This window comes from Balaenoptera physalus (genome assembly GCF_965194825.1).
Source record: "Balaenoptera physalus genome assembly, chromosome: 20".
Classification (NCBI taxonomy): Eukaryota; Metazoa; Chordata; class Mammalia; order Artiodactyla; family Balaenopteridae; genus Balaenoptera; species Balaenoptera physalus.
In genome coordinates this window covers 1,853,440-1,879,038 of record NC_138901.1, presented here as the reverse complement: position 1 = coordinate 1,879,038, position 25,599 = coordinate 1,853,440, and the positions used below count along the sequence as shown (strand labels likewise).

Sequence of the window (25,599 nt, the reverse complement as noted above, 5' to 3'; positions counted from 1 at the left end):
ATTCCTTGGACTTTGAGGAACGTGATGGGTGGGACTTCAACAATTATCCAAAGGGAGCCTGATTCGGTGGGGACAAAACCCAGTGGTCCCACACCCAGCACTTTCCAAAACTTCATGACTCACAACCGTGCCATAAGAGTCTAATATGACATGTATTTGTTCCTGAAAGCAATGTGATTAAAATTACTTGGTTCCGAGAATTTTAATTTTTGTTTTGTTCTGTTTTTAGGACTTTTGCAACAGGCTTGAGATCATTTATAGAGGCCTCCTCAAGGCCATTGTTCTCTCACTTTTTTTCTTTATAAGCAGCGAGAAGATGACAAAACTACAGGAGCAGTAAACAATGAGGACAAAAAAGGACAAATACCAGTGTTGACATCCAAGTAAAAGTGACTCCAGAGTGAACGCAATGCACACAGTGAGACATCAACACTGCCCAGAATGGTAACCAGACGTGAGAGAATTCAGATCACCAGAGGCCCCTGGTACCCTGGGTGGGGAGGTGACCTCCCTGTCCCCAAATCCAGCATGCTCTGCCCCCCACTACCACCTTCCTCTCATTCTCTTCACCCTTCACCCCTCCGCCTTGCCAGTGCTTGCAAGATCTTTCCTACCCGTTCTAGGCCCACCGAGCTCCATCTTCCTCAACGCCCCCAGCCCCTTACACAGGTTAATTCAGTTAACGTAGCAACACAGCACTAAGCTCCCCACACAACTACCCTCTGAGGGAGGTATTATTATTATTACCATCCCCCTTTCACGGATGAGCAGACTGAGGTAGAGAGAGGTTAATTCGCCCAAAGGTGACACAGCTACCAGGGCAGACCTGGGGTTCCAGTCGGGCCTTGGAGTCCATGTTCACGTGCACCTTACCACTTACAGCATCTTCCACCAAACCTCTCACTGACACAGCCCCCTCCCTTGCCTTTCACAGCCCGCTACGGTGACTCCTGGGTTTGTTTCCTCTCTCCAGGGAGAACTTATCCGGGAGGGCAGGGAACCACATCTTTCTTGTCCTCGTACTAACATGTATCCTCCTCATCGGCCTGCAGGTGTTTCTGCTTGGGTATCCTCTAAAAGCGTCTGGAAAAACAAAACACCCCTTCTGTATTAACTCAAGCTGCCATAGCAAAATACCATAGACTGGGTGGCTTAAAAAACAGGAACGTGTTTTCTCCTGGTTCTGGTGGCCAGGAGTCTGAGATCAGGGTGCCGGCATGGTCAGGTGCTAGTGCGGGCTCCCTTCCTGGCTTGTAGATGGCTGTCTTCTCACTGCACCTTCACATGGCCTTTCCTCAGTGTGTGCTCAGAGAGACAGACAGATTTCTCTCTCTTCCTCTTCTTATAAGGGCAAGATTTCCATCATATGGGCCCCACCCTCATGACCTAATCTAACCCTAATTCCTCCCAAAGGCCCCACCTCCAGATACTGTCACCTCGCAAGAGGGAGGGGGGAGGGGGAGGGGGAGGGGCTTCAACATCTGAATGGTGAGGGGCACAAACATTCAGCCCCTAAAACCCTCACAGTGTTAAGTTACCTTCATTGTTTCATCCCAATTCTAAATAGCTGCAAAAGTTATCACTTCAATTGTATCCATAAATGTTGACTTTTATAACGAAACTATTAAACCACGCTTTTCAATGTATCCAATGTCCTATAAACACCAGAGCAACTGCAGGATCTTAGTTCCCCGACCAAGGGATTAGTTCCCCAATCCAAGGGATTGAATCCAGGCCCCAGCAGTGAAAGCGCCGAGTCCTAACCACTGGACCATCAGGGAATTCTCACCATCATTCATTCAAAAATTACTTGAGAAGAGTTCTCATTAGGTTGGAAATTTTCTATCATTTCTCTCTTTTTTTCAAAACTATATTTCCATTCTATCTCAATATACTAGAACTTTATGTTCAGAAGTACTGAATTACCTTATCCTACTTTTCTGGAACACAGACTTTGTGTAGAAATTGAAATTTAATTGCTTATGCTTTGCTCCAAGTGTAAAAAAAAAAAAAAAATCCCTTCTGGATCGAGCCACTATCATTACTACTGTAAGTAATCGTTTATAATCAAACAACATATATTATAAATTTTGACAAATTATTATTAAGCACAAGGTAACTTTCTTGGAAATGCATCTTTAACAAGATGCACTTGGGAGATGGGACATATTGACTTGAAGAAAGGAGCTTTCCCTGACATAATATTTTGATCTTCCCCCCAGAGGTGTTTACAGCTAGAGCAGGGCACCCTAGTGAGATCTTGGCTCTGGCTAAGCAAGAGAAGGCCCACCAGGCAGGAATAAAGCAACAGCGGGCCTGCCCCATGGTGGGTTCTCAGACAAATCAGCTTCAAGAAAGAGCTGATGTTCTGAAAAGTGATTCCCCCAAAACTGTGCCTCAGAACAGATTTTCCCCTTGGGAAATCTTCAAATTCTCCCCAAAACATGCATTTCTGTTTGAAGGGCCCTGCCTTCCCTCAAACCATCAAATGTCAGGGTTGGGGGAAATCCTATAAACCTCAAGATAAACCCAGCACCTCCGCCTCGAAAGTCAGGATTCCTAGAGGGAAAAGTCTGTGAAGTTCTGTGCTGTCTGGAAAAGCAGATATTAAAGTTTTAAAGCAGGAGTTTGAGTTCATCGCATACTCATGGTAAGACAGGCACGTGGTGCAGAGACAGGGAAGGAGGAGAGTGGGCAGGTGGGCAGGCCGTCCAGGCCTCCCTACAAGCCCCTCCAGGGCTCCCCCTCTTCCTCGGCTGCTCTGAAGACCCAGCCCTTAAAAGCAGGCTTATACTTCCCTGAGCTCCAGACAAGATGCCTTTCAGCCTACTTACCCCAAGTTGAAGTTCTCACGGGCTGGTAAATGCAGGGAGCTTATTTGCAAGCCAGGGTCATATCTGCCTAGCAACCCAACATGAAGACTAGAAGGACTCGGAACGTCCACAGAGACCAGGCAGGCCAAGTCTGCACAAAGGAATCTGTTCTCATGCAAATGAGCCAAAACAGGAGGACTAGAAAAGAGACAGCAGTGGGGACAGTTCTCCGGAGCCAACGCATTTCCAGAGATGTTGTGGGACTTTCTAAAGGCATCATTATAGCCTTGCCCCCTGTAAACGAAGGGCCCTAGGGGCTCTGCCGCCACTTGGGTTGCGACAGACACAAGAGAAGAGGCTAAGAGGGGAGCTGAACCCTGAACTTAATTTCCTGATTTTTCTGGTTCTGTACTCTAGATTGTAAAGGTCCTTTTGTTCGTATTTAGAACTAAACAGAGTTAGTTTTGTTTTTCTTTTTTGGGGGGGTGGGGGGGGGAGGTAATTGATTAGCATGGTAATGCCGTGCTTTCCCTCCTTTGCTTTCCCTTGAAGAGAGAGAAAAACAGGGGTTTTCACACTTGGTCTCACTAGGATTCAGGGAACAAGGTGAAGCCAGCCTCTAACCACGGTGGACAAATGTCACTGCTTTGTGGCTGGCAAGACTGGACAGAGGTTGGGTTTCCAGACAGCTTGCTGTTATCCAAACGCAGGTGGCAAATGTCATACTTGGAAGAGCTCTCAGTTGCAAAAAGAGCCAGTGTGTCTGAACCTTGGGGAAAATCCCTTCCGTGCTCTGTGCCTCAACTTTTCTCATCTGTAAAATGGAGATGAGTGTCAACTGTAGAAGGTTGCTGATGGGCTTAAAATTAGATCACATGAACGGCACCTAATACAGGGAACAAAGCAAAAATGCAAAAAAAAAATACTAATAGGTACAATTAATATGAATAAAATAGCATTACATGATTATTGTTATTATCACTACAGCCATGCTCCTCCAACAGCTACTCATCTCACCTGGTCAAACACTCAGATGCGACTTTCCCAAACGTTCATTCACCCCTAGGGCTTTCTGCATTATCTGTCTAACTTTTAAAACCAAGAAGCTGAAGCACCAAGATCTTTGGTGACTTGCTTGGAGTCACTCAGCTATAATTAATGGACTGCACACCTAGGTTCCTAAGCAGATCTCAATACAGTAATGTGCTGTGTCATGTTAAATATGACATTTCCACACTCAGAGCAGGGACAGGTCCCAAGGCACTGTAAGATCCTAAACGTGGAAGACTATATTTACAGGCATTCCTATTTTAGCATTAAGTGCTTTCATGCCGGTGGTTAAAGTCACATTCTAAATTTCATTACGTGTGGAGTCCTGGAAGAACAGCTCGAAAAAGGACCGCGTGCAGGATGTGTGCTGCAGTCAGCTGTTGGACTTGCAGAGCCACAAACAGCAGTAACAATAAGAGCTACCGGCTAGTCAGGGCGTACCATACACAACGCCAGTCGCTGTGATCCGTCCTTCACCGGCATCCTCAATTAAATCCTTTGATTCTGGGAATACCATGGTTGTCCCCATTTTAGAGATTTGGAAATTCATGCTCCAGGAGGTTAGGTTTCTCGGGCAAGGTTGCAAAGCTCATCAGTGGCCCCCGGCTGTACCGTCCCGGTCGTAAGCAGGCACTCTGCGCCAACACACCTGCTCCCCTAACCCACGCCAGAGCTTGTTAACAGCACAAAATGGCACTTAACCCAGTAGACCCGATGCCAAAATCACGGGAGAAATCAGGCAGCGACCGCAAAGGGCTTTTTATTATGATTCAGACCGCCGACTCCTCCCGGTGGCGACCCTCCGTACACGCACCCCCAAAGTAGGCTCTCCCGAGTTTCTCACATCAGAAGCACATTCTCCGAACCCAATGCAGGGAGCGGCTGGTGCCAGAGTCGGCAGGGGGACGCGGGGAATAAGGCTTTCTGCTTCCGAGCAGTTCTCAAAGAGGCCCTGGGGACGTGAGGTGGACACCAGGCGGCCGAGTCTGTGCCCCCGCGGGCTCCGAAACGCCTGGGACGCGACACACGGCTTTGTCCCCGTGACGAGCTCCTTACTGAGGTTCCCGAGCATCATCTGCTGAGCCCCCTGTGACCCTGAGGTCCGGGACTCCGGGACGAGGGGCACGCACCCCCTCGACGTCCGGGTCCCTCGCCCACCGGAGCTCCCCGCGAGTTCTGCAGCCTGGCACCTGTGTGGACGTCGCCTCCCGCTTGGCGGGGAGGATGCGCGCGCGCCCCGGGCCGGGGATGCTGACTCAGCCCGGCTGCTCGCCCACATCCCTCGCGCGCAACGCGATGCTGTCGCTTCTGCAGCAAAGGGGGGAAAGCAAAGCGCCCGTGGCAGCCGGCCGCGAGCTTCCTAGGGCCCACACCCCCCCCCCAAGGGGAACCGCTGGGGTGCGCGAGTTGACGAAATCGGGGGAAGCGGGCACGAGAGGAGGAACTCGGGGTCCGCGGCGCTGCGCGCGCAGCTCACACCCGAACTGGAAGGAACCTGTTCTGCCCGGGGCGGGCGCAGAGCCGCCGCAGCCGGGAGCCCAAGTCCTCCGGGCGCGGGCGGGGCCGGCGGGAAGGGAGGCGGCCCGGGGACCCCGCACGTCCGGCCGGACGTGTCCGCAGACTGGGTGCCGGCGCGCCCCGCTTACAGTGCGGCCGAGCGCCGGGGTCCGGTCGGGCCAGGCGCGCCAGGATGCGCGGGGCCGGGGCGGGTGGGGGGCGGCCCCGCGGGACCCCAAGGCCGGTCTCGGGTCTGGCACGGCGAGGCCGTTACCTTCCGTGACCCCCGGCCCGGGCCCCGGGCGGGCGCGGGCCCGGCACGGCCTCGTCCACGTGGGCCGGCGCGCGCACGCCGGGCCGGCCCCCTCCTTGGCGGCGCTCCGCGCTCGCAGCACATGGTCGGCGGCGCGCCCCCGAGGCCGGCGGAGACCGGCTGCAGCCGGTATAGGATAAGCGATAGGCAGCGACGCGGGGCCGGGGCGCGGACGGCGGCACGCACGGCTCGGCGCGGGCGGCGGGGAGGGGGGCGGGGGGCGCGGCGCGGGGGCCCGAGGCGCGGGAGCGGGCGGGGGGCCGGAGCCGGGCGCGGCGGGGCGGGCGCCCGGGGCTCGCCCGCCGGAGCCAACTTGCCCTAGGCTCGGGCCCACGCCCTAAGGGGTTAATCCTCTCTCGTGTTCCCGAGCGGCTTATAAGGAGGGGGCGGCCTGGCCTCCGCCTTATTGGGAGACTTTTGGGGTTTATTCTCTTCCCTTCTAACTTGGTGAGTTGGTTTTATCATTTTACATGTTTAAAAGTTTGATGGTGGGGTGTGTGTGGTTTTTTTTTTTTAAGCTATGTTGGGAGCTTTTGGGGGCTGGTGGGGGGGGTAGGTTGGAGGGAGGAAGAGGAAACCACTTAACTGCTTAACATTTTGGATAGGTTATTCCCCCCGAATCTTCTCTGACAGTTGGGAATGCCCGGGGCCACCGGGATGGCGCGCTCTCACCAGTGCGGGCAGCCGAGAGTTGCCTGTCGGTGGCCCGGGTACAGTCGGTGTCCGGAAAACACGTAAAGGCAGGTTTGGCCTTTGGGTGCCCCCCGGCCCAGGCGAGGGGCTCCGGGCTGTCGGGCGAGGGGGGCGCCGCGCTGAGCCCCCTGCATGGATTTTCCGCATGAAGTTGCCCGCGCGTCACAGGAGCGAAATGTCAGAGGTACCGTCCCCAGGCTCGCGCGCGCGCGCAGGGCGACCCCGCAGACAGCGCCAGGTTAAGCGGGGTTCCCGGCCTCCCCCCGCCTGACACACGCACCCGGGGCGGCCGACGGGGAGGCAGGCATGTCCCCGCCGAGAGCAGCTCGTCCACCTTGACCGTCAGGGCCGTCAGCGGCTGACGGCTGGTCCCGCTCAACTTCCAAGGTTCCCAGGGCTGCCAACCACGGGAAAGCGCCCGGGTAGCTGAGCGGCGCTGTGGCCAGGGAGGATGGTTTTGCAGAGGAAATGGGTTATTTCCTTCTGTTTCTTTCTTAAACTAGACCGCCACACTCTCCCAGCAGACAGGTGATAGAAGTTTGTTAGGTGGCATGTAACATGTCACCAAACACGGGGGGCGTCAGTCTTAGAGAAAAGCTCCCCGGAGCCAACCGGGGAAGAGCAAGCAATGACACCTTGTCATCCTGGAAGCTGGTTTTGTTTGCACGGTTATAGACACACCGAGCCAGCTCTTTCTCAAAGGAGACGGTTTCTACCCCGGGGAATGGGATTTCTCGGTAATCTTATTATTTTGCAAATCATACTAAGTGGATTGGGTGGAGGGTCTTGTTTGCGAAAACAATCCCAAGTGCTATGCAGAGATCTCGAAGTGATGCATCTCCCCATGTCCAAGCACCAGTCCCTGTCATTGGCGGCGGGTGGGGGGGGGGGGCGATCAACAATACACCCCGCCTGGTGGATACAGAAATACCTCTTCTCATCATTAAGAGTGTCCAAGATAGTTCCAGTATGTATATAAACAGGGCAGCCAAGTGGAAAAGCTCCTTCTCTATGAGAACCACCAACCCTGAGTTTTCCTTCTGTGGTTTCCCAAAAAGGACTTTGCTCGCTGGAACTCCTGAGGACGACACTTAAATGAGGGGATAGGTTTCTACATCACGATCTTGTAAAAGGGGGTGAATCGGTGCTCTCCAGGGATTCAGAGCAGCTGAGGCTGCCGTCCAGGTTAGGTTTGGGGGTTTTGCTTTTTGTTTTTTTTTTAAATAGAGAACTGAAGTGAGCTTCACCTAAATACAGACTGGTTTTGACAACTAGGGCTGGAAACAACTTGTCGAAAGCTGTTCTCCAGGCTACGCCTTTAAGAAGAATGGCGATTGGCAGTGGCTCGCTGAGGCTTTGTTCACACCAGCCACACCAGCAGCTGCCACCGCTGCCCACCCAGAGCCTGCGTTTTGAACCCTGCTCTGACCTGACCCTGGACTGGCACGCTGACGGTCTATCACGTCCAGTATTTTGCGTCCTTCGTGCCTCCAGGGGACAGCTTTTCTCAAGAAATCAAATCGCAGAGGGAGTCCCAGCTATAGCAGATTCCCAAGCCTTGGCAGGATTCTCGTTTATTTAAGATTAGACAACCAAATGCTCATAGGAAGTCACTCCAAACGACCCAGTGCATTTTGTCCGTTCTGCTTCCTTTGGGAGAACATTAGGGGGAAGGCGACATGGCTGCCAGGAACCCCCGTTGCGAATCGCAGCATTTTACCCTCCAGACCTCCGTGTCTCACCCCTGCTTTTAGAGGATGAAACTTAGGAACAAAGTCATTTCCCCATGAGTGTGCAGCCAGTTAATGGTAAATAGAAATTCAACAAATAACGCACAAGGGCCTCACGAAGACAGACCTGTGGACCTTGCGTCAAAGGACTCAAAAATGAATTGAGAAAGATGAAAGGGTAACTTGGAGCAAGTGGGGGTCAAAGGCTATCAGAGAAATGTAGATTTTTAGGGCAGGCAGAGATCTGAGATCACCTCCGTCTAGTTCAACTCCCTTGTTCACCTCTTGACACTGAAAATCAAGGAGCAAGGTGATTCTCCCAAGGCTGTGGGGTCGCTCCTCGCTTGGCTATATCCCCACACAGTAAAACGAATATCCCATCCCGTCACGTCAGAGAAATTCACATGCCCATAAAACCAAAACAGATTATTTCCATGTTCTGGAATTCTTAGAGCCTTTGAAGCCACAGGCCTTTCTCTCTTTCGTTTGTAGAGGCCAACCCGTTAGTTAAGCCAGTCGGCCTGCTGAGGGGATGGCGGAAAGGAAAGAGTCCAGGGGAAGGATTTATTCTGCAAGCAGGGACTTTCTCACTTGACGACTGGGTTTTAGGAGGCTAGAGCCGTGCATTGCTTCAGGAGCGCCCCAAGACGAATACTTTCTTTAGTGAACTTTTATTGAGCACATACTATGTGCCAGACACACTGCCAGGCACTGGGTCTGGAAAGAGCTGCCGACTGCCCTGTGTGCAAGGCGTCCTCAACCGTATGTTACAGAAACCCGGTTCTTCTGTTATCATTCTGTATTGTGATCTTCAAAGCTCAATATACCCGGGCATAGGATGCTTTAGGATGATGAAGGCGTAAACTTGGGAGTATCAGTGGGTTCTGGGGTGTCATCTTTCTTTTATGATGATCCCAGTAAAACAATAAAAAAGCTGTCCTCCCCAAACCTAAGAATGCAGGTGAGAGTTATATTTGGATCTAGCTCCAGGGGAGTAGCCCAGATGTAAAGTTTAAAGAAACAAAGGAATTGAACACCCAGAAGGAGCTCAGAGAGTAAACAGAAGGAAAGCAGTCAGACAGCTGCCATCTTCGAGCCAGCTGTCCTAGATCGGATCTAACCAACGTCCGGCTCCTTTACACCCACGTCTGCAAGAACCACCTGGCACTTGCACTTTCCTCCCGGCTCCCAGCTCTCCTTGGGCCAGTAGGTTTAACCTGAGCAATCAGGTGGTTGAGAACTCAGTGCTGAATACCGAAGTGTCAGCTGCCAAAGCTGGGGGAGCTTTAAGGATTCCCAAAGCCAACCTCTTCATTTGACGAGTGAGGCACTCTGGCCCAGAGAGGTGCAGTGACTTTCTCCGGGTCACACAGTGACGTGGTGAAAGAGTCCTCACAATCTCTATAGGAAACGTCCCCTCCCTGGGCTTCAGAATGTTGTTCTGCATCCTAATACAGCGGGGCCCCGGGGAGACAGGAGATCAGATGCTGGACCATTTCGGTCCAGTCCCTTCCCCTCTCTGGGGATCGGTTTCCCCATTTTGCAAAATGAGTGGGATTTTACAAAGAGGAGATGGACCCAGCTGGGCTCCAAATCCCATTTTGGTTGTCACATTCTGTGATTCTAACTCCACCCACCCCGGGGGCCTCCAGCCCCACCCAGCTTGCACATTCAAACCACCAACGGCAACAGGCAAAGAAAGAGAGAGATGGGCGCCCATCACCAGAACTGAAGCGCTGGCCTCACCCAGGGCCTTCTGACAAGTAGGGAACCTCGTCTTTGTACCAAAACTGCAGTCTAGTCTTGATCCTCTAAAATGCAACCCAACAGAAAGAGTCTGTGTCTTGGTCCTGCAGTGATTTTAGGCTAGAGAGGGCTTCTGTTTGTCTCTTTGGGGCCTTTATCAATTTTAGCCCAATGTGTTTTTATTCAGGTTGGCCCCGAGCCCTCTCTTAAAATGCTAAGATCTTATGGGCACCCTTCTGCGTCAGATCGTGCCAATGTGGTCTTGGACTTAGTCGCCACTGCTTGTCAGAAATGTCCTGAGCTCCGGGAGGACATGGCTGAATGGTTTTAAAATGTGATGGGATTTCAGTCTTAAGGTTCCTTATCATTATCATCAACAAACAATTTCATCCATGGAGGCAGAGGCCATCTCTCTATTTTCACTGTCCCCCCTAGCGTAGGCCCTGGCACTCAGCAGTTACTTTGTTGGAAAGAATTAATTAAAGCTGTGTGCAAGGTACCTGGGGCGGGGGGGAAGGGATGCAAAGAGAAATAGGCCCCAGATTTGTTTTCCGTGAGCTTACAATTTAACTGAGCAAATAGGATAAATGCATGCAAGTAAACAGTACCCCGTTATTAAAGGGTGCCTGTCACGTGACGAGGGCTCCTTCGGTTGGTTGAGCGGATCAGAGGAAGCCTATAGAGCAGGAGGGTGTGACGGAGCAGGCCCTCATGGGCGCCAGCTGGAGGGGGGCCTCCAGCCTTGGGAAGGGGCATGGCCACAGGCAAGGTGGCTGGCCAGGCAAGTGACAGAGCAGGAAGAATGAAGGCTGCCGAGATCCGTGGGGGGCAGGGGCTCCCAATTAGGAAGGACTTTGGAAGTCAAGCTGAGCTCGTGGATTCTGTCCTTCAGAAAGAGGAAAGCCACTGAAAAAGTCCGAGCAGAAAAATGTCATGACGATGCAGCATTTCAGAAAGATTAATCGTACCAGACAGTTGAGAGACCAGTGAAGGAGTCTTGGGCTTCCAAGGCGAAGCTCAAAGGAGTGGCCCAGTAGGGGGGGCGAGATGGGAGGGTGACCTGAGCTGTGGACTGCCCCCCGCACTCCCCCTCCTTCCCTCCTACCCCGCTCCCTAGGGCTGAACACGGTTCCAAAGCCAACACTGGCATGTACTTTTTTTTTTTTCCTTCTCAATCTTAAGCCCACTACCGTTGTCAGCTCCTCTGCCCCAGCTGCCTCATCTTGGGAGCAAACTTTGAAAGTCTTAACGGAGGAGGGGACTTGGGAAAACCTCAGCTGCTGGAGGGCTCAGGGTTCCCATGTTAAATCAGCCGCTTTCCGTGTTGGGAACATGAATGACAAAATGGTGTGTAATTGTTACCCTACACCCAGAGCCACTTAAGTGCTCTTCCCACCTTTGCCCTCAGCTCTCAGGCATGACACGTTGACACACATCAAAATGCAGAGGCCTTTGCTGCAGGGAGCATAGCGTCTTAAAGCATCTTATGCCCTATTTATGCAACCAAATAGCCAACAGAGAGTAAAAAGTGAGTATACAGTCCTTTCAGAGTACTAGGCTACCATGCTATCAATAGGCTGAACAATATGAAATTAGGTCAGATTTGCTGCTTTGTAAGATTCTCAGAGCAGATTCCGAATACTGGATCCCCGTATCAGAAACTGGAAAGTCTACTGGCTAGATGAGGTTTTGTCCTGTTATTTCTCAATTGCTCTCCATTTTCAATAAAACCTGCCTTAGTATGTGAGCACGACAACTCGCAGCTAGGCCACCCACACATCCTGAAAGTTCACCTGGATACAACTGCATAATTGTAGAGAATTCTTAAACTCAAGGTGCATTGCCATTAAGAGCGCGGAGACCACAAACTCGTTTGTTATTTATAGGTATTAATTTTTAGTTGGGTTAAAAACACACATCACTATTTCAAAGTGTATGTAATTGCAGAGGTTTTGAAAATGTCCGCGTTTTATGCGCTTAAGCCCGCCGCAGAAGCCTTAAACGACCCTGCCTCCAGTGTTAAATATTGTTTCCCCTTAGTGGCAATACGGCACAGGGATCTGGTGTTCTGATGTTTGTTGCAACCTGAATGGAAAAGCATAGCGAGGTCAGGAGTAACTTGGTTTAAGTTCCCTGGCTGTCCAGACCCTGCAAATTGGTAGTGCCTTATTTGGTCACTATATCCTAGAGTACTGGTCCTGTGTGGAGAAATTCCATTTCTCATACACCACGTGGTGACTGACTTTGAGTAACTCATTCATGCTAAACCAACACCCAGAAGACAGAATCCCCAAATTTTAATTTGTAGCCACATTCCATTCCCGTAGGTACAGCCATATGGGACCCCAGACCATAATCAGAATGTTGCTGAGTAGGAAGTAGGATGGTCTGAACGACCAGGGGCATCAAGCAGAGATGCAGGACGTCTCCAGCACTTAGCTGCCCCTGCAAGGTGGCCTCTGAGCCTCTCTCTTCCTAGGCTTCATTTCTGATCCACATTCCTTACGGTCAATTCAATCTTCCTTTACCTAACTTGTCTTCAGGTTCAAGGTCAGCACTGATCCTTGGTCTGGTGGCCATTCTTTGTCCTCCAAAGTGCCTCTAAATATTCTGCCCAGATTCTTTATGTTTTTTTTGGTTAGTTTTTCCATTTAACTGCCATAGCTTGGAAGTCTTCCTTCCCAGAATCTTTAGGGGCTCCATATACAATACAAACATAGTTAGTTCATTAGATAGATAGATAGATAGATAGATAAGATGGATAAGATGGATAGATAAAATGATAGATGACAGAGACAGATAATGATATAAATGTGATGATAGATAAAAGATGACATAGATGTATAGATAGATAGATACTATTATTCAAAGACTTTATACTAACTGCACATGATTTAAATATTCATCAACCTAAGAAATGTAGTAAGTAGTTCTCATCTGTTATGTTGAGTATTAGAATCATCCACCCTCATGCCATTGCTGGTCTAATTTTTTTTTTTTTAACTTTTTCTTTTAGATTAAGAATGACCCAAAAGAAATCACAGCTTTGTTCCAGAGCCAATGTTTATACTCAAGTGCCTGATGGAGGATGGGGCTGGGTGGTAGCTGTTTCTTTTTTCTTCGTTGAAGTCTTCACCTATGGCATCATCAAGTCATTTGGTGTCTTCTTCAATGACTTAATGGACAGTTTTGATGAATCCAATAGCAGGATCTCATGGATAATATCCATTTGTGTGTTTGTCTTAACATTTACAGGTTAGTACATCTTCCAGCTTAAGAGCTATATAAGCATATGCCTCTTTCAGTCTGCCTAATTATGTAAGAGGCGCTGAAGGAAAAAGTCTGCTTGCCAGACTTGACTGCCTTCATTTAATGCACATGTGTTAAACACCTACTGTATGCACTGTCTTAGGATACTGTAGATTATTTTGAGGACAATAGCAAACCCCGGTTCAATGGGAATGTGGTCATTTCCTAAAGAAGCAGCATTAAAAGTTCTTGGCATCCTAGGTCCTGGTCTCGTAAAAACAAGCTGAGGAAACAGGTTGGGAACATGAAAATGTGGCTACATGAAGAAGAAAGATGGAAGGTGTAAAAGGGTATATGAGAAAACTACCCATATTGTCCAGAGAGGATATTCTGAATTCCAAACACCTGTTTCCCTAAAGGACTTCACTGGCTAATCAGTCTGCCCAGCTCCCAGATCCAACAGCATCAGATGAATGGGGTTGTAGTATAATTCTTAACATACTAATTTTCCCTTGGTCCCATTCAGACCTAATTCAACACATCTCTGAGGTCTCATGACGGTTCATCCATCTGTCAGGGGCCGCGCCAGGGTCTTCTGAGAAAGCAAGGCCATTGAACTTACCGCTGACAGTTAACGGGGCTGAACTTCAGCTTCCCTAACTTTACCCTAATATCCTGTCATGGAACCATTGCCTCTGAAGTTTTCTAAGCCTGTCTTTAAAGGTACTTAGTTTTCAGCCCTATACTGTCTCACAAAGGTAGCTCCATTGTTCTTTGCTACCGGGTAAAGTCAGAATTTCTCCCGTTAGCCCTGATACCCTCTCCTACACGGTTCATGGAAGTACTCCTAGTTCCGGTTTGAGTATTAAGATACTTAATTTCTTAATTGGCAGGATGTTTACTTTCATGGAAAGATAACTTACATGAATTAGAACCAAAATTTTACATTTGGTAACCAAAATAAAACGAAAATCCCAAAGCTGAACTTTTAGCCGTTTTCTAACCAAAGATAATATAGTCAACAAGAAATGTCCAGCTAATACTATTATACCAGAAGATAATTGTTCTTCATGCTGTTATTCTAGTCATTAATGCCTTGAGTCTACACACTGCCTAAAAATGATCCTAGTGATTTCATTATTCGCTATATTAATATATTAGTTTACATTCAACTCACATAAGAGATAGGTATGCACCAACCCCAACAAAATTCTTCCTCCCCCCAACTCTGGAGGGTTCCCTTATCTCATTGTACACAAGGCGGTATCAGTGAGAGCCTAAGTAGCATCTAACTAGGAAGCTCATCTTCCAGATTTAAATGTCCTGGAGGATACAGAGCACAGAAGCTACGCCAATTGTAATTCATCAGCCACTTTGAACTATCTATCCCATAGCTAGCCTCCTTTTGGTATGCATAACAGAATTCACCATACTTTCATACCATTTGCAAAAAAGTCAAATGGAACTTAGCTGGAATTTGACCCTAAACGGAGCCTTTTAAAAAAGAATCCAAAGCAGCGAGTATAGAAAAAAAAAAAAGCCTCGTACAATCACAGGAAAAGCCCATTTTTATTACAGAATAACATAAATTTAATGCATATCCAATTTTATAGGGGCTCCTGGTGAGTCAAAATCTTTCATCGGAGATGAAAGATATGTTTTATACTATGACTCTTGATTTCTCTTCAAGGAGCCCCCAAAATATATTGTCCAGCTTCTGCAAATAGTAAAATAAGTCCTGAACTGACTTAAGGAACCATTGCACAAAATGTATTCTGTATCTTACATCATCACCTCCATGTTCAAGGCTTAAAAGATGGAAGCTTAACCATGGACTCACGGACACAGAGAACAGACGTGTGGTTCCCAAGGGGGAGGGGGAGGGATGGGGAGGGAGGGTGGGGTGAGCAGGTGCCAATGAGTGTATACAGGATGGAGAAACAGCAAGGCCCCACTGTGTAGCACAGGGAACTGCATTCCACATCCTGGGATAAACCATACGGGAAAAGAATATTTTTAAAACACGAGTGTATATACACGTATGTATAACTGAATCACTCGGCTGTACGCCCGAAACTAACACAACGTGGTAAACCAACTACACTTCACTAAACGTTAGAAAATGTAAAATTAAACAAGATGGCATCTTAGGGTATATGTAGAGCTGATTCACTCTGCTATACAGCAGAAACTAACACACCATTGTAAAGCAATTAAACTCCAATAAAGATGCTAAAAAATTTTTTTAAAAAAGGAGTCCTAGGGAGGCTAAGGCTTTTGCCTCTGGGAGCTGAGACCCCGTTTTGCTCTTTCTGCAGCTCCTGTGTCCACTGTCCTGAGCATTGGGTTTGGACACCGTCTGGTGGTGATGGTCGGGGGGCTGCTGGTCAGCGTGGGCATGGTGATCGCCTCCTTCTCACAGAAGGTCTACCACATGTACATTGCCATCGGCATCATCTCTGGTAAGCACTTCTCCTGGGCTCCCTCATTCTCCAGAGACTTAGCTTCTAGAACAAGGGGGGTGGGGGGAGGGAATCAAATCCAAAGTGTATTTCTTTCTCCCTTTCTCTTTTTTTCTTTAAAATTAATAAAATCCAAAGTGTATTTCTTTCTCCCTTTCTCTTTTTTTCTTTAAAATTAATAATGTCCCAGATCAGGCGTTTTGAACTGGGCTGTATGGGCTCCAGGGTATTCCCCTGGGAACCTCTTCTCAATGCCCAGGACTTTCTGATTTTTTTTTTTTTTTTTTTTAATATTTACCAATGAGAAAGAGAACTTCTCTTTTGTGATAGTTTGCAGCCAAAAGGCATCATTTTCACAAAGTAAGGTTTGAATTTCTTTAGCTGAGGTTTCCCGGGTCGGGCTGTGAGGCTCCTGAGCTGTAGGGAGGGGTCTGTGCTGGACTTATTCTTAGGGGTCTGAGAAAACTTTTTTCCCTTTCAAAACACTTTAAATCTTTTCATATATTTCTACACATACCAAAACTCATTTATTTCCAAATAGAAGTCATGTATAAAAACTATATTCGGTAAGAGTTCTGTCCATTGTGGATTATATAAATTTGGGGGGAAAAAATTGCAGAAAAGTAGGGGAAAAAAAAAGAAAACAGGTTTGTTTGTTTTTTTAACTCCTAGCTTTCCAAAACAGCTCTTGCAGTTTCTCCAGACCTCTGATGAAACCTGTTTTTTTTTTTTTTTTTTTTTTTTGCTACAGCACTATTTTCCAGAATGAATTTCTGGGCTCCCAGAACTTATCATTTTAAATATGAACACAAAAATCCCAGATCTTTGAATGCATTCTTCTGGCATCAATGAGGATGTGGTCCTTTCTATCGTTTTTGACTTTCCATCACAGGTCTGGGATACTGCTTTAGCTTTCTCCCAACTGTCACCATTCTGTCACAGTACTTTGACAGAAGACGCTCTGTGGTCACGGCTGTTGCTTCTACAGGAGAATGTTTCGCTATGTTTGCTTTTGCACCAGGTAAGTGGATGACTACGGTCTACGTGTTCACGTGAACTAGCTCTTCTTGCTACACTTTTGCCAACCGTCAGTTAATAGATTGACAGCTTCGACTGCGTGCAGAAGGAAAGGTTAATTGTCTTCTCTTCTCCAGCACATTTTCAGGATCTGTCTTCCCTAACCCCGATTTTAGGAATTCAAACATTTTCATACTGGTCCAAGTTTACATAAATAGGAATATACAATGGCACATATTCAGTGGTAAGGCTTGAAACAGCCATTCCAAAATAGATGATTTAATGATTTCGGATTGTTCCTATTATTCTATTTCTCTCCTTGGTCAAAAGAGCCATATTCACTGCGGCTTTAAATTGTGCTAGTAAAGTCCCTTTCGATAACCGTGTGTGGATAATTTCACAGGGAGATTTTTATCCCTGGTTTATTTCCCTATCTTAACGAGAACCTGTGAATTTCACTAGCCAGTGGTAGACAAATCACCTTGGAGACAGATTAACCTCTTACTCTGCCATTTCTTGGTCAATGTGTCAGTGGATCACGGCAGATTTGTTCAAAGGAGATACATGTAGTAGTATTTTGGGGTGACATGTCATGTCTGAAGCTTTTCGGATAGTTCAGAAAAATTAATGTATGCTTGCCTATAAATAGGCAGACAGAGGAAAATGTTAACTGTTGAAATTCACTGAAGTGCAGGCAGGCAGGCAGGTATCATTCTTCGCACTTTTCCGTCCGTTTGAAATTTTTCAGAACAAAACATTGAGGGGAGAATCAGTGGCGTGTGAATGCCCTGAAGGCAGAAACTGCATCTTGGTCGGCTTTGTTCCCTAGCACATCCCTGGCACCTGGTAGGCAGGCACTCAAGGAACGTGAATTGGAGAAAAGAAGAGCAGACCGATCATTGCCAGAGGCGGGGAAAGCACTTTGAAATACCCAAGCCTGAAAGACTTTGCAATTCTGAGCTTTCCATATTAACAGGGGGAAAAGAGGTGTGAGCAAAGCATGCTACAAAGGTAAATGGAGACCCCCTGCCCCGGAATTCGGGGCTGTCTTGCTAAGCTGATCTTCTTTCTAGGGAACCAACTTACCATGTCTCTTATACCTGAGTGTCAGCTCTCAGAGAATGAGAATCTAGTGAAATGAAATTCTAATGAACATCATTTCACCTCTGTGGGATGATGATGAAAATTCCTGAAGGTCTCATGGGGCCTGCATTATCCTATTGTCACTAGGGGGCTTGAAGCCCCCTTTGGCCTGACACCCCTCAACCCCCAGAGGACCCCAGCCAGGGTCCAGTCCTCCCCTGCGGGCTGCCTCTGGGCTGGCAGGAAGGTAGTTAGAACATTCCACAAAGTAGAAAGCGGAGAACTGTAGCAATATAGTTACTGCACAGGACTGTACTGTATCCACAAAACAACTGTCTTAATTCCAGGATAATCCTATGAGCTTTTAGATTCTTAGTTTATCTTCTCCTTCATCTGTTACTACTAAGGGTTGAAGGAGTGGATGGAGAACGATCTAGCTCAGAGGGTGGAAATTCTATTTTGAAGACGCCAGAGAGGAAATATTTCAGGCTTCATGGACAAGTCCTTGTCGGATCCACTCATCTCTGCGGTGACAGCACAGAAGCAGCCGTAGACGACATTAAAGAATGATCTCGGCTGTGTTCTAGTCAAGGTTTATCATCCAGAACAGGCAGCGGGGGTTGCATTTGGCCCGCAGACGGCTGTCTGCCGAACCTCGACGTGGGTCACGGACTTAGTTCATCTCTTGAGTCTCTGCCTGGCGGAAGGCACCCACCAGAGCTCTTTCAGAGGCCTGGGCTGAAAACGTGTATCTCTACTCATCCTTACGCACCTTCCTCCTTCTCGAGTCCTAACAGCCCCCAAACCTAGAAGAAAGGGTAGTGCCTGTCGACTGCATTCCCACAGCCGAGTAACTTTTGTTTACCTGTCTCCCAGTCCGCGTTTCTTCTCGCTCTTCTCCCCCCTCCCCACTCCCCCCCCCCCACCCCGGTCTGGAGTTGGTTTCTGACCTTGGCTTTTCTTTCTCCTTCGCTCCTGCCCACCCAAGCCATCACGGCCCTGAAGGAGACCATCGGCTGGAGGTACAGCCTCCTCTTCGTGGGCCTCCTGCAGCTCAACCTCGTGGTCTGCGGGGCGCTGCTCAGACCCATCATCATCAGAGGACCCGGGACCCCCAAAACCACCGCCCACGAAAATCGGAAAGAAGCGCAATACATGCTTGAGAACGAGAAAACCCGCACCTCGATAGATTCCATTGACTCAGGAGTAGAACTAACTACCTCACCTAAAAACGTGCCTGGTCACACGACCGTAGAGCTCGAGCCCACGGCCGACCCGCAGCAGATCCTGGGCCAGCCCGGCTCCACGCCCGGCTGCCAGAAGGCCCCGCTGCTGGACTTCTCCGTTTTGAAAGAGAAAAGTTTTATCTGCTACGCGTTTTTCGGTCTCTTCGTCACCCTGGGGTTCTTCGCCCCGTCCTTGTACATCATCCCCTTGGGCCTCAGTCTGGGCCTGGACCGGGACCGCGCTGCTCTCTTATTGTCCGCGATGGCGATCGCAGAAGTGTTCGGGAGGATCGGGGCTGGGCTGGTCCTGAACAGAGAGCCCATCCGCAAGATCTACATCGAGCTCATCTGCGTCGTCTTACTGACCGTGTCCCTGTTCGCCTTCACTTTTGCCACTGAATTCTGGGGTCTCATGTCCTGCAGCGTGTTTTCCGGGATTATGGTCGGGACGGTGGCGGGGACCCACATCCCACTGCTCGCTGAGGACGACGTTGTGGGAATCGAGAAGATGTCTTCAGCGGCTGGCGTCTACGTCTTCTTCCAGAGCATCGCGGGACTGGCTGGACCGCCCCTTGCAGGTAAGTTAAATACACAAAGTAAAACCCTTGTCTGCTATCCTTTTACAATACTTTACTTTTCCATGATGGTCTATCCCAGGATATTGAATATACTTCCCTGTGCTCTACAGGAGGAGCTTGTTGTTTGTCCGTCCTGTATCTAAGAGTTTGCACCTGCTCACCCCAAACTCCCACTCCATCCCTCTCCCATCCCCCTCCCCCTTGGCAACCACAAGTCTGTTCTCTCAACCACAAGTCTGTGAGTCTGTTTCTGTTTCGTAGATGAGTTCATCTGTGTCACAGTTTAGATTCCACCTGTAGGATGCTGTCCTTTTATTAATGCCAGCTTCCTAGTTGAGTCGAATGAAAAAAAAAACTATTGATTTTTATACTTGCAGAGAATTTTAGAGGTGTTGGGATAGAGATTACCCGAGACACCTCTCTTGACTTAAATATGAGGAAAGTGAAAGCCAGAGAATGTCAGCCTACAGCCCAATGGTAAATCAGTGACCAAGTCAGGATTAGAACCTGGGTCTGCAGACCAAGCTGCCCGGGCTTTTTCTACCAGTTGGCCTTGAAAAATGCTTGGCGGGGGGAACACTTGGATTTCTGACCTCATTACCCTCTGACTTTTGGGATAACAGAACCAAGGGTCTTCCGTAAGCCAGCTTCCCTTCTAGGGAGGGGTTTTAGGGAACTGAACCTAGAGCTGCACTCTGCAGAGAACTTCACTCATCACTACAGAATATTTCCCTGTAGGAAGGACATAGGTTTGTTTTACATCTTAGCCCTGAAATAAGTCCTTGAGGTTATTGTGATTAGAAATCTTACTCCATGTGAAAAGATACCTGAAGTGAACTCGAGTGAAAATAATAGAGCTCTTTCCTCTTAGGAGAGGATGTCAGCTTTCCAAAGAAGTGGGCATCTCACCGTTCCCAAGTTTTAGATTGTCAACTAGGACAGATCAGCCCACGAAGAACATCTGAGTGACAGAATTTTCTCAGGTGCTAAGTAGGCTGTATGTTTGTCTACATCTTCCCTCCCGTCTAGAAAAGACTCCTACCTTCCACGTGTTTTTTTTCTTAAAAAAAAAAAACCCCAGACAGAACAAGGAAGGCAGAGAGCCTGAGGAGTGGCTGAGTCTGGGGGAGCCGGGGGGTGGGGTCTTCGTGGCTAACGTGCCGATGCTCCCGCAGGGCTGCTGGTGGACCAGAGCAGGATCTACAGCAGAGCCTTCTACTCCTGCGCGGCTGGGATGCTGGTGGCCGCTGTGTGCCTCGCCCTCGTGAGACCCTGTAAAAGGGGGCTGTGCCGCCGGCCCCGAGCCGGGGAAGGGAAGGCCGAGAGTCACCGTGCGAAAGCTTTACAAGACATCCCAGAAGACTTTCTTGAAATGGACCTGGGGAAGACTGAGCACAGAGCTCCTATGAAAACGGAGCCCGTGTGACACGCTTGTCATTCACACCAGCCTCCCTGGGGGCTGCAGAGGGTGGGGGACAGGGGACCCAGGGCAGCAGAGACGTGGACCACCCACCCGCTTTCCAGACTACACTCTAAAGGGAATGTATGCGTGAACACCACTACCAACATCCTTCTTTTTTTTCTTGTTAAGTTTTCCTTTTCGCTTGTTTTTTAAGCCAAAACAAAAACCACTGAACACCCTTTCCGTACATCAACCTGGCTGTATTCAGTAGCAATACGAAGATGCACAGGACTCTCGGGTTCGCATTCCGGTTTTAAAAGAGTGACATGAATTGGCAAAGTGGTTTTAAGAGCTCTCACATGTGATAAACTACTATCTTGGAAAAGGACATCTGGCCAAGGCCATTGAAATGAAATTGGCCATTCCAAAAAAAAAAAAAGAATCTTACATCATTTAAAACATTTCTCATTTTCAGAAATATGAACAAATTGTTTAAAACCCTTTGAAAAATACTGAGGTTTCCATTAACAAATTAGGGCCTCTGAATTTTCCACATAGTTCATGGAAATGAAGTACAGTTTGAGACCAAACATTTGGCTAGTAAACGGAAATTTTAAAAATATATGTAACTTGAACTTCATAAATGTGAAGATGACCACTTCTTTTTATGGCCAGTCACTACCAGAAGTATTTCAATACAGAATACACAGCACAGCATTCAAAAATGTGTTTCCTATTCCTTTTAATTATTCAGAAATATGTGATTGTAGTGTCTTTAATTTAAACCACTATTTATTATTAAGTTATTCTAGAATGAATAAAGTAATCAAAAGAAAGAAAATCTGAGACATAAGCAGAATTTTTACCCCCTTTCTGCAATCCTTTACATGCCTGAAAGAATACTTCTTAACTTGTAAAGTGACTCTCGTAAAAGGCCAAGTTGTAAGGATTCTTCAGTTTGATGAAAGACGACGTGCGTCATTTAAAGGGGGCCACAACGATGAGGAGCAAATAAATCGCCGTAGCTTTTTTAAATGGTTTGTTTTATCACCTAAGAATACTTGAGGATCTTCTTTGATCAGAATTATATTTCACTGAATTGTTGAAGCATTTCTGATTTTTTTTTTTTAATCTCACCGTTGAAGCATTTCTGTATTTCACGTGGGATAGCAGAGACATTTATTTTACCATCATGAGTTATATCATATAAACCTTGATTGCTCTATGTTACCAGAGTTATCAGGGTAACTGGTCACTGTTTTTTTTTTTTTGGAGTTACATTACATGTATAGTATTTCTCATGTGCACGTTTTTCTGTAAAAGGGCAAGTATGAGGGTAACAGGTTGGCTACGTACTCATAATGTCCTGAATCTCACTTTACAGGTGATGGTCAGTACCGCTGCTCCATCTTTATTCATTTACTGTTAATTTATGACAACTCAGGGGGAAAAAAAATATAACAAGCCTAGTTTGCCTAGTTTGGTTACAGGTACACACAAGCTTGAATACTTCTCTGCACTGAAATGAAAGTGGCATAGTTCATCACCACCTGCTACGTTTTTGTATAGTGTTTGATCAGCCATAGAAATAGGACAATCTGTAAAACTTTGGGGAGGAGCTGGGGAGGAAATGACAACGTGTCTGTCAAAAACAGACACACCTAGAACAAGTTGGATGTAGCAAATCTCTGTCACTACCAGAGAAGGACTTGGAGCTTGTGGCACTTTTGCAGACTTCATGACTTCAGCACTTTACAGCATTTTTTACTATGAATGTTCAATAAAATTTAGTATTTATATCTGGTTTCAGAGCGATCTGCTCAAGACGTCCATTCTGTTAATTGCATGGAAAAAAAAATGTATGCCAATTTCAGTATGTCAGTAATCAAGGTTTTAAATGTTTGGCAGAAAATGAAAACAGGATTGCTGATTTGTTCTGTATTCTGTGACATTCTGGTACTTCTAGATTTGCAATAAATGTATGGCTTTTTTATTTAAAGAGAGTGATTCAGTTTTTTATTGACTCCTTGGCGTTCATTGTTGGATCCAGTTAAAGTTATAAAAACTCAAGTAAGATTCATGTCAAATAACGTTTTTAAAACCTTTTGTGCAAAATCTTTTAACTGCACTGGAGACGCATAAACGTTTCCAAGACGTGTTAGTTGAACATCATTATTTCATAAATGAAAAATAAATGAATGGGGACTTCCCTGGTGGTCCAATGGTTAAGACGCCACACTCCCAATGCAGTGGGGCACGGGTTCGATCTCTGGTTGGGGAACTAAGATCCCACATGCCACATAGCATGGCAAAAAATTTAAAAATAAATAAATGAATGAAATGATATCCTGGTGGCCACAGAGAGATAGCTCAGCCTATCAAAAGTAATAAGTGAAAATAGTTAAGACTAACCATACGTGGTTACAGAACAGGCCTAAGAACTGCTCTAACCTGTAAGTAAACAGCACGGACTTCCCATGCCAGGGGTCTGCAAAAACTTTTTCTGCAAAGGTCCAGACAGTAACTATTTAAGGCTTTGCGGGCCACACAGGCTTGGTCACAACTATTCAGCTCCGCCTCTGTAGGGTGCAAAGAGCCATAGACAAAATGTAAATGAATGAGCATGGCTGTCTAAATAAAAGTTTATGGATACTGAAATTTGAATTCCATAGAGTTTTCACATACTATGAAATATTGTTGATTTTTTTCAGCCACATAAAAATGTAAAAGCCATTATTAGTTTGCAGGAGGTCAAGAAGAATCGGCAGTGGACCGGATTGGGCCTGCGGGCCTGCTCCACGCACCTGGGACACTGATCGGACAGGTACCACCAGTAGCAAAACTGTAAACTAGCTGTCCTAACTGATGGGAAAGGATCATCGTGGTCAAAGTGAGCCTTAGATCACAGGTGCCAAAGATAGGAAAGATCAAACAGCTGCTAGCACATTATCAGGTTTCATTGCCTTGATTAAAGAGATTTGGCTTCCACGTTACTGATGAAGTAATTTCACTACAAATGTAGACCACTTCCCTTCCCAAAATAAAATCATTCCAGTTGTAAAAATGAGATAAGATCATGTGTTCTTTTAAGACAAATGCATCCTTAACAGATACAATGTTTCCAAGCTTTTTAACCAGGTTATCAATTTTCCACTCTAATAATGTGTAGGGTAGCTTTTGCACATTTATTTGCCTTTCCTTTAGCTCAATACCTGGTGATAAAATATAGATTCTAACTCAGAGTTCCATGGCCGAGTCATCCATTCAAGTCACTTGAGGTATTTATTACATTTAGATTTCTGTACTTCTCAAATATTCTAAATCAGAAATGATCATGAATCCTTTCTTTCTTTCTTTCTCTTCTTGGCCGCAGCGCACCGCGCAGCTTCTGGGATCCAGTTCCCCGACTAGGATTGAACCCAGCCCACGGCAGTGATAGCGCCACATCCTAACCACTAGGCCACCAAAGAAGTCCCATGAATCCTTATTTTTAAAAGCTCCCAGATATGGGGCTCACTAATACACCTAGAGTTTAGAAGCCACTGCCCTTAAAATTTTAAATGGTTATGAGCGTTAATTAAAACGACCAATTTAAAGACAATTCAGACATGGCACACGCTAAAAGATCACTCCTATAAGATACACCTCACTGCAAAGAGAGAAGCTGTCCTGGGTTTCAGGTTTATGGTTAATACACGGGAGGCCTACAGTCTCCAACAGGTGGGCCAGACTCTGTTGCATAAGTAAGGGAACCAGCTCCCCCTGGTGTTCAGTGTCCGTCATGACCGCCTGAGGGTGCTGAACACGAGAAGTGCCAAGGTCAGGAACTTGCAAAATTTCGTTTTTCACGAACGAAAAACTCTCACGGCCAAATCACAATGACCACAGTGACTATGGATCTCCTAGAGGGGAAATGGGACAGCAAAACTGATACCCCAGAACACTTTATCTATAAAGGCTTTTAAAATATAGCTCACCCAAGGTTATGGGAAAAAAATACAAATTGTGGCCATGAATTTACATTATTTATCTACCTTTCCAGCAACTCAGGAAGAGAACAAGCACGCTGACCATCCTAGCAACTTACTCCCCTAGAATTCGACCCAAACTTTACCTTCTCTACACTGGGGACTCTCTTGCTAAGTCCCGACTTCACCGAGCATCTCCCAACTGTGTGAGAGCAGCAACGCCACCTTAACCTGTCTCTCAGCAGAAGCCTTGATCCTCCTCCCCACATCCTACTGGCTCTGCTTTCTAAATATATCCAGAACCTGACTGCCTTTGCCAACTCCGCCAGCAGCCCTGATCCGAGTCAATGTCATCTTCGCTCGATCACTGCAATCGTCTTCCAGCAGGTTTGCCCACTTCCGCTCTCGCCACACATGTACCCCAGCCCACCCTGGCCTTCGTTTTCCAGACAGAAGCCTTGCAACAATCCTTTTAAAGCATGAACGTACACGACCACATGCCTGAGCCTAGTACTTTCTGCCCGGCTCTCACTGCACCAGCTTTATTATTGTTCCTTGAAATCACACGCCTCAGGCCTTGGCATCTGTGGTTCCCTTTGCCTGGTCCCACTTCCCTGAGATGTGCACATGACATGAGCCTTCAATTTGGTCCCCCCCCCGCAAAAGTCACCCCCCTGAGGAGGCATGCCTGAATATCCTATCCAAAACAACACTTGTTTCTACCCCTTTACTCTGATGTTATAAAAGTATTGTTTACTCACTTATTATCATT

At 47.3% G+C, this 25,599-nt stretch overlaps 2 protein-coding genes across 16 annotated transcripts in view; one reads left to right on the top strand and one right to left on the bottom strand.

Moving 5' to 3' along the window:
- ARSG (arylsulfatase G) overlaps nucleotides 1-25,599 on the bottom strand; it is a 116,532-nt gene that overhangs the window by 82,028 nt on the left and 8,905 nt on the right. Inside the window, exon 1 of one of the 4 annotated variants that reach the window (XM_082441932.1) lies at nucleotides 5,510-5,630. The exons of 2 other annotated variants lie outside the window; for them this stretch is intronic. The gene's annotated coding sequence lies outside the window, so the exon portion shown is untranslated. Of the gene's footprint in view, nucleotides 1-5,053; nucleotides 5,277-5,509; nucleotides 5,631-25,599 lie in introns of those variants that run through there. One more of the 4 variants, XM_082441930.1, reaches the window with a different exon arrangement.
- On the top strand, nucleotides 5,707-22,858 carry SLC16A6 (solute carrier family 16 member 6). Of its 12 annotated transcripts, none has more exons than XM_082441918.1 (8): nucleotides 5,911-6,120; nucleotides 8,589-8,858; nucleotides 11,251-11,370; nucleotides 12,859-13,097; nucleotides 15,410-15,553; nucleotides 16,446-16,574; nucleotides 18,642-19,457; nucleotides 20,633-22,858. In XM_082441918.1, the coding sequence occupies exons 4-8, from the start codon at nucleotides 12,866-12,868 to the stop codon at nucleotides 20,881-20,883; spliced, it is 1,572 nt and encodes a 523-aa protein (XP_082298044.1). In that variant the 5' UTR covers nucleotides 5,911-6,120; nucleotides 8,589-8,858; nucleotides 11,251-11,370; nucleotides 12,859-12,865; the 3' UTR covers nucleotides 20,884-22,858. The 12 variants fall into 12 exon arrangements, with proteins under 12 accessions (XP_082298038.1, XP_082298044.1, XP_082298045.1 ...); XM_082441916.1 differs by lacking the exon at nucleotides 5,911-6,120 and adding an exon at nucleotides 6,186-6,550; XM_082441919.1 differs by lacking the exon at nucleotides 8,589-8,858.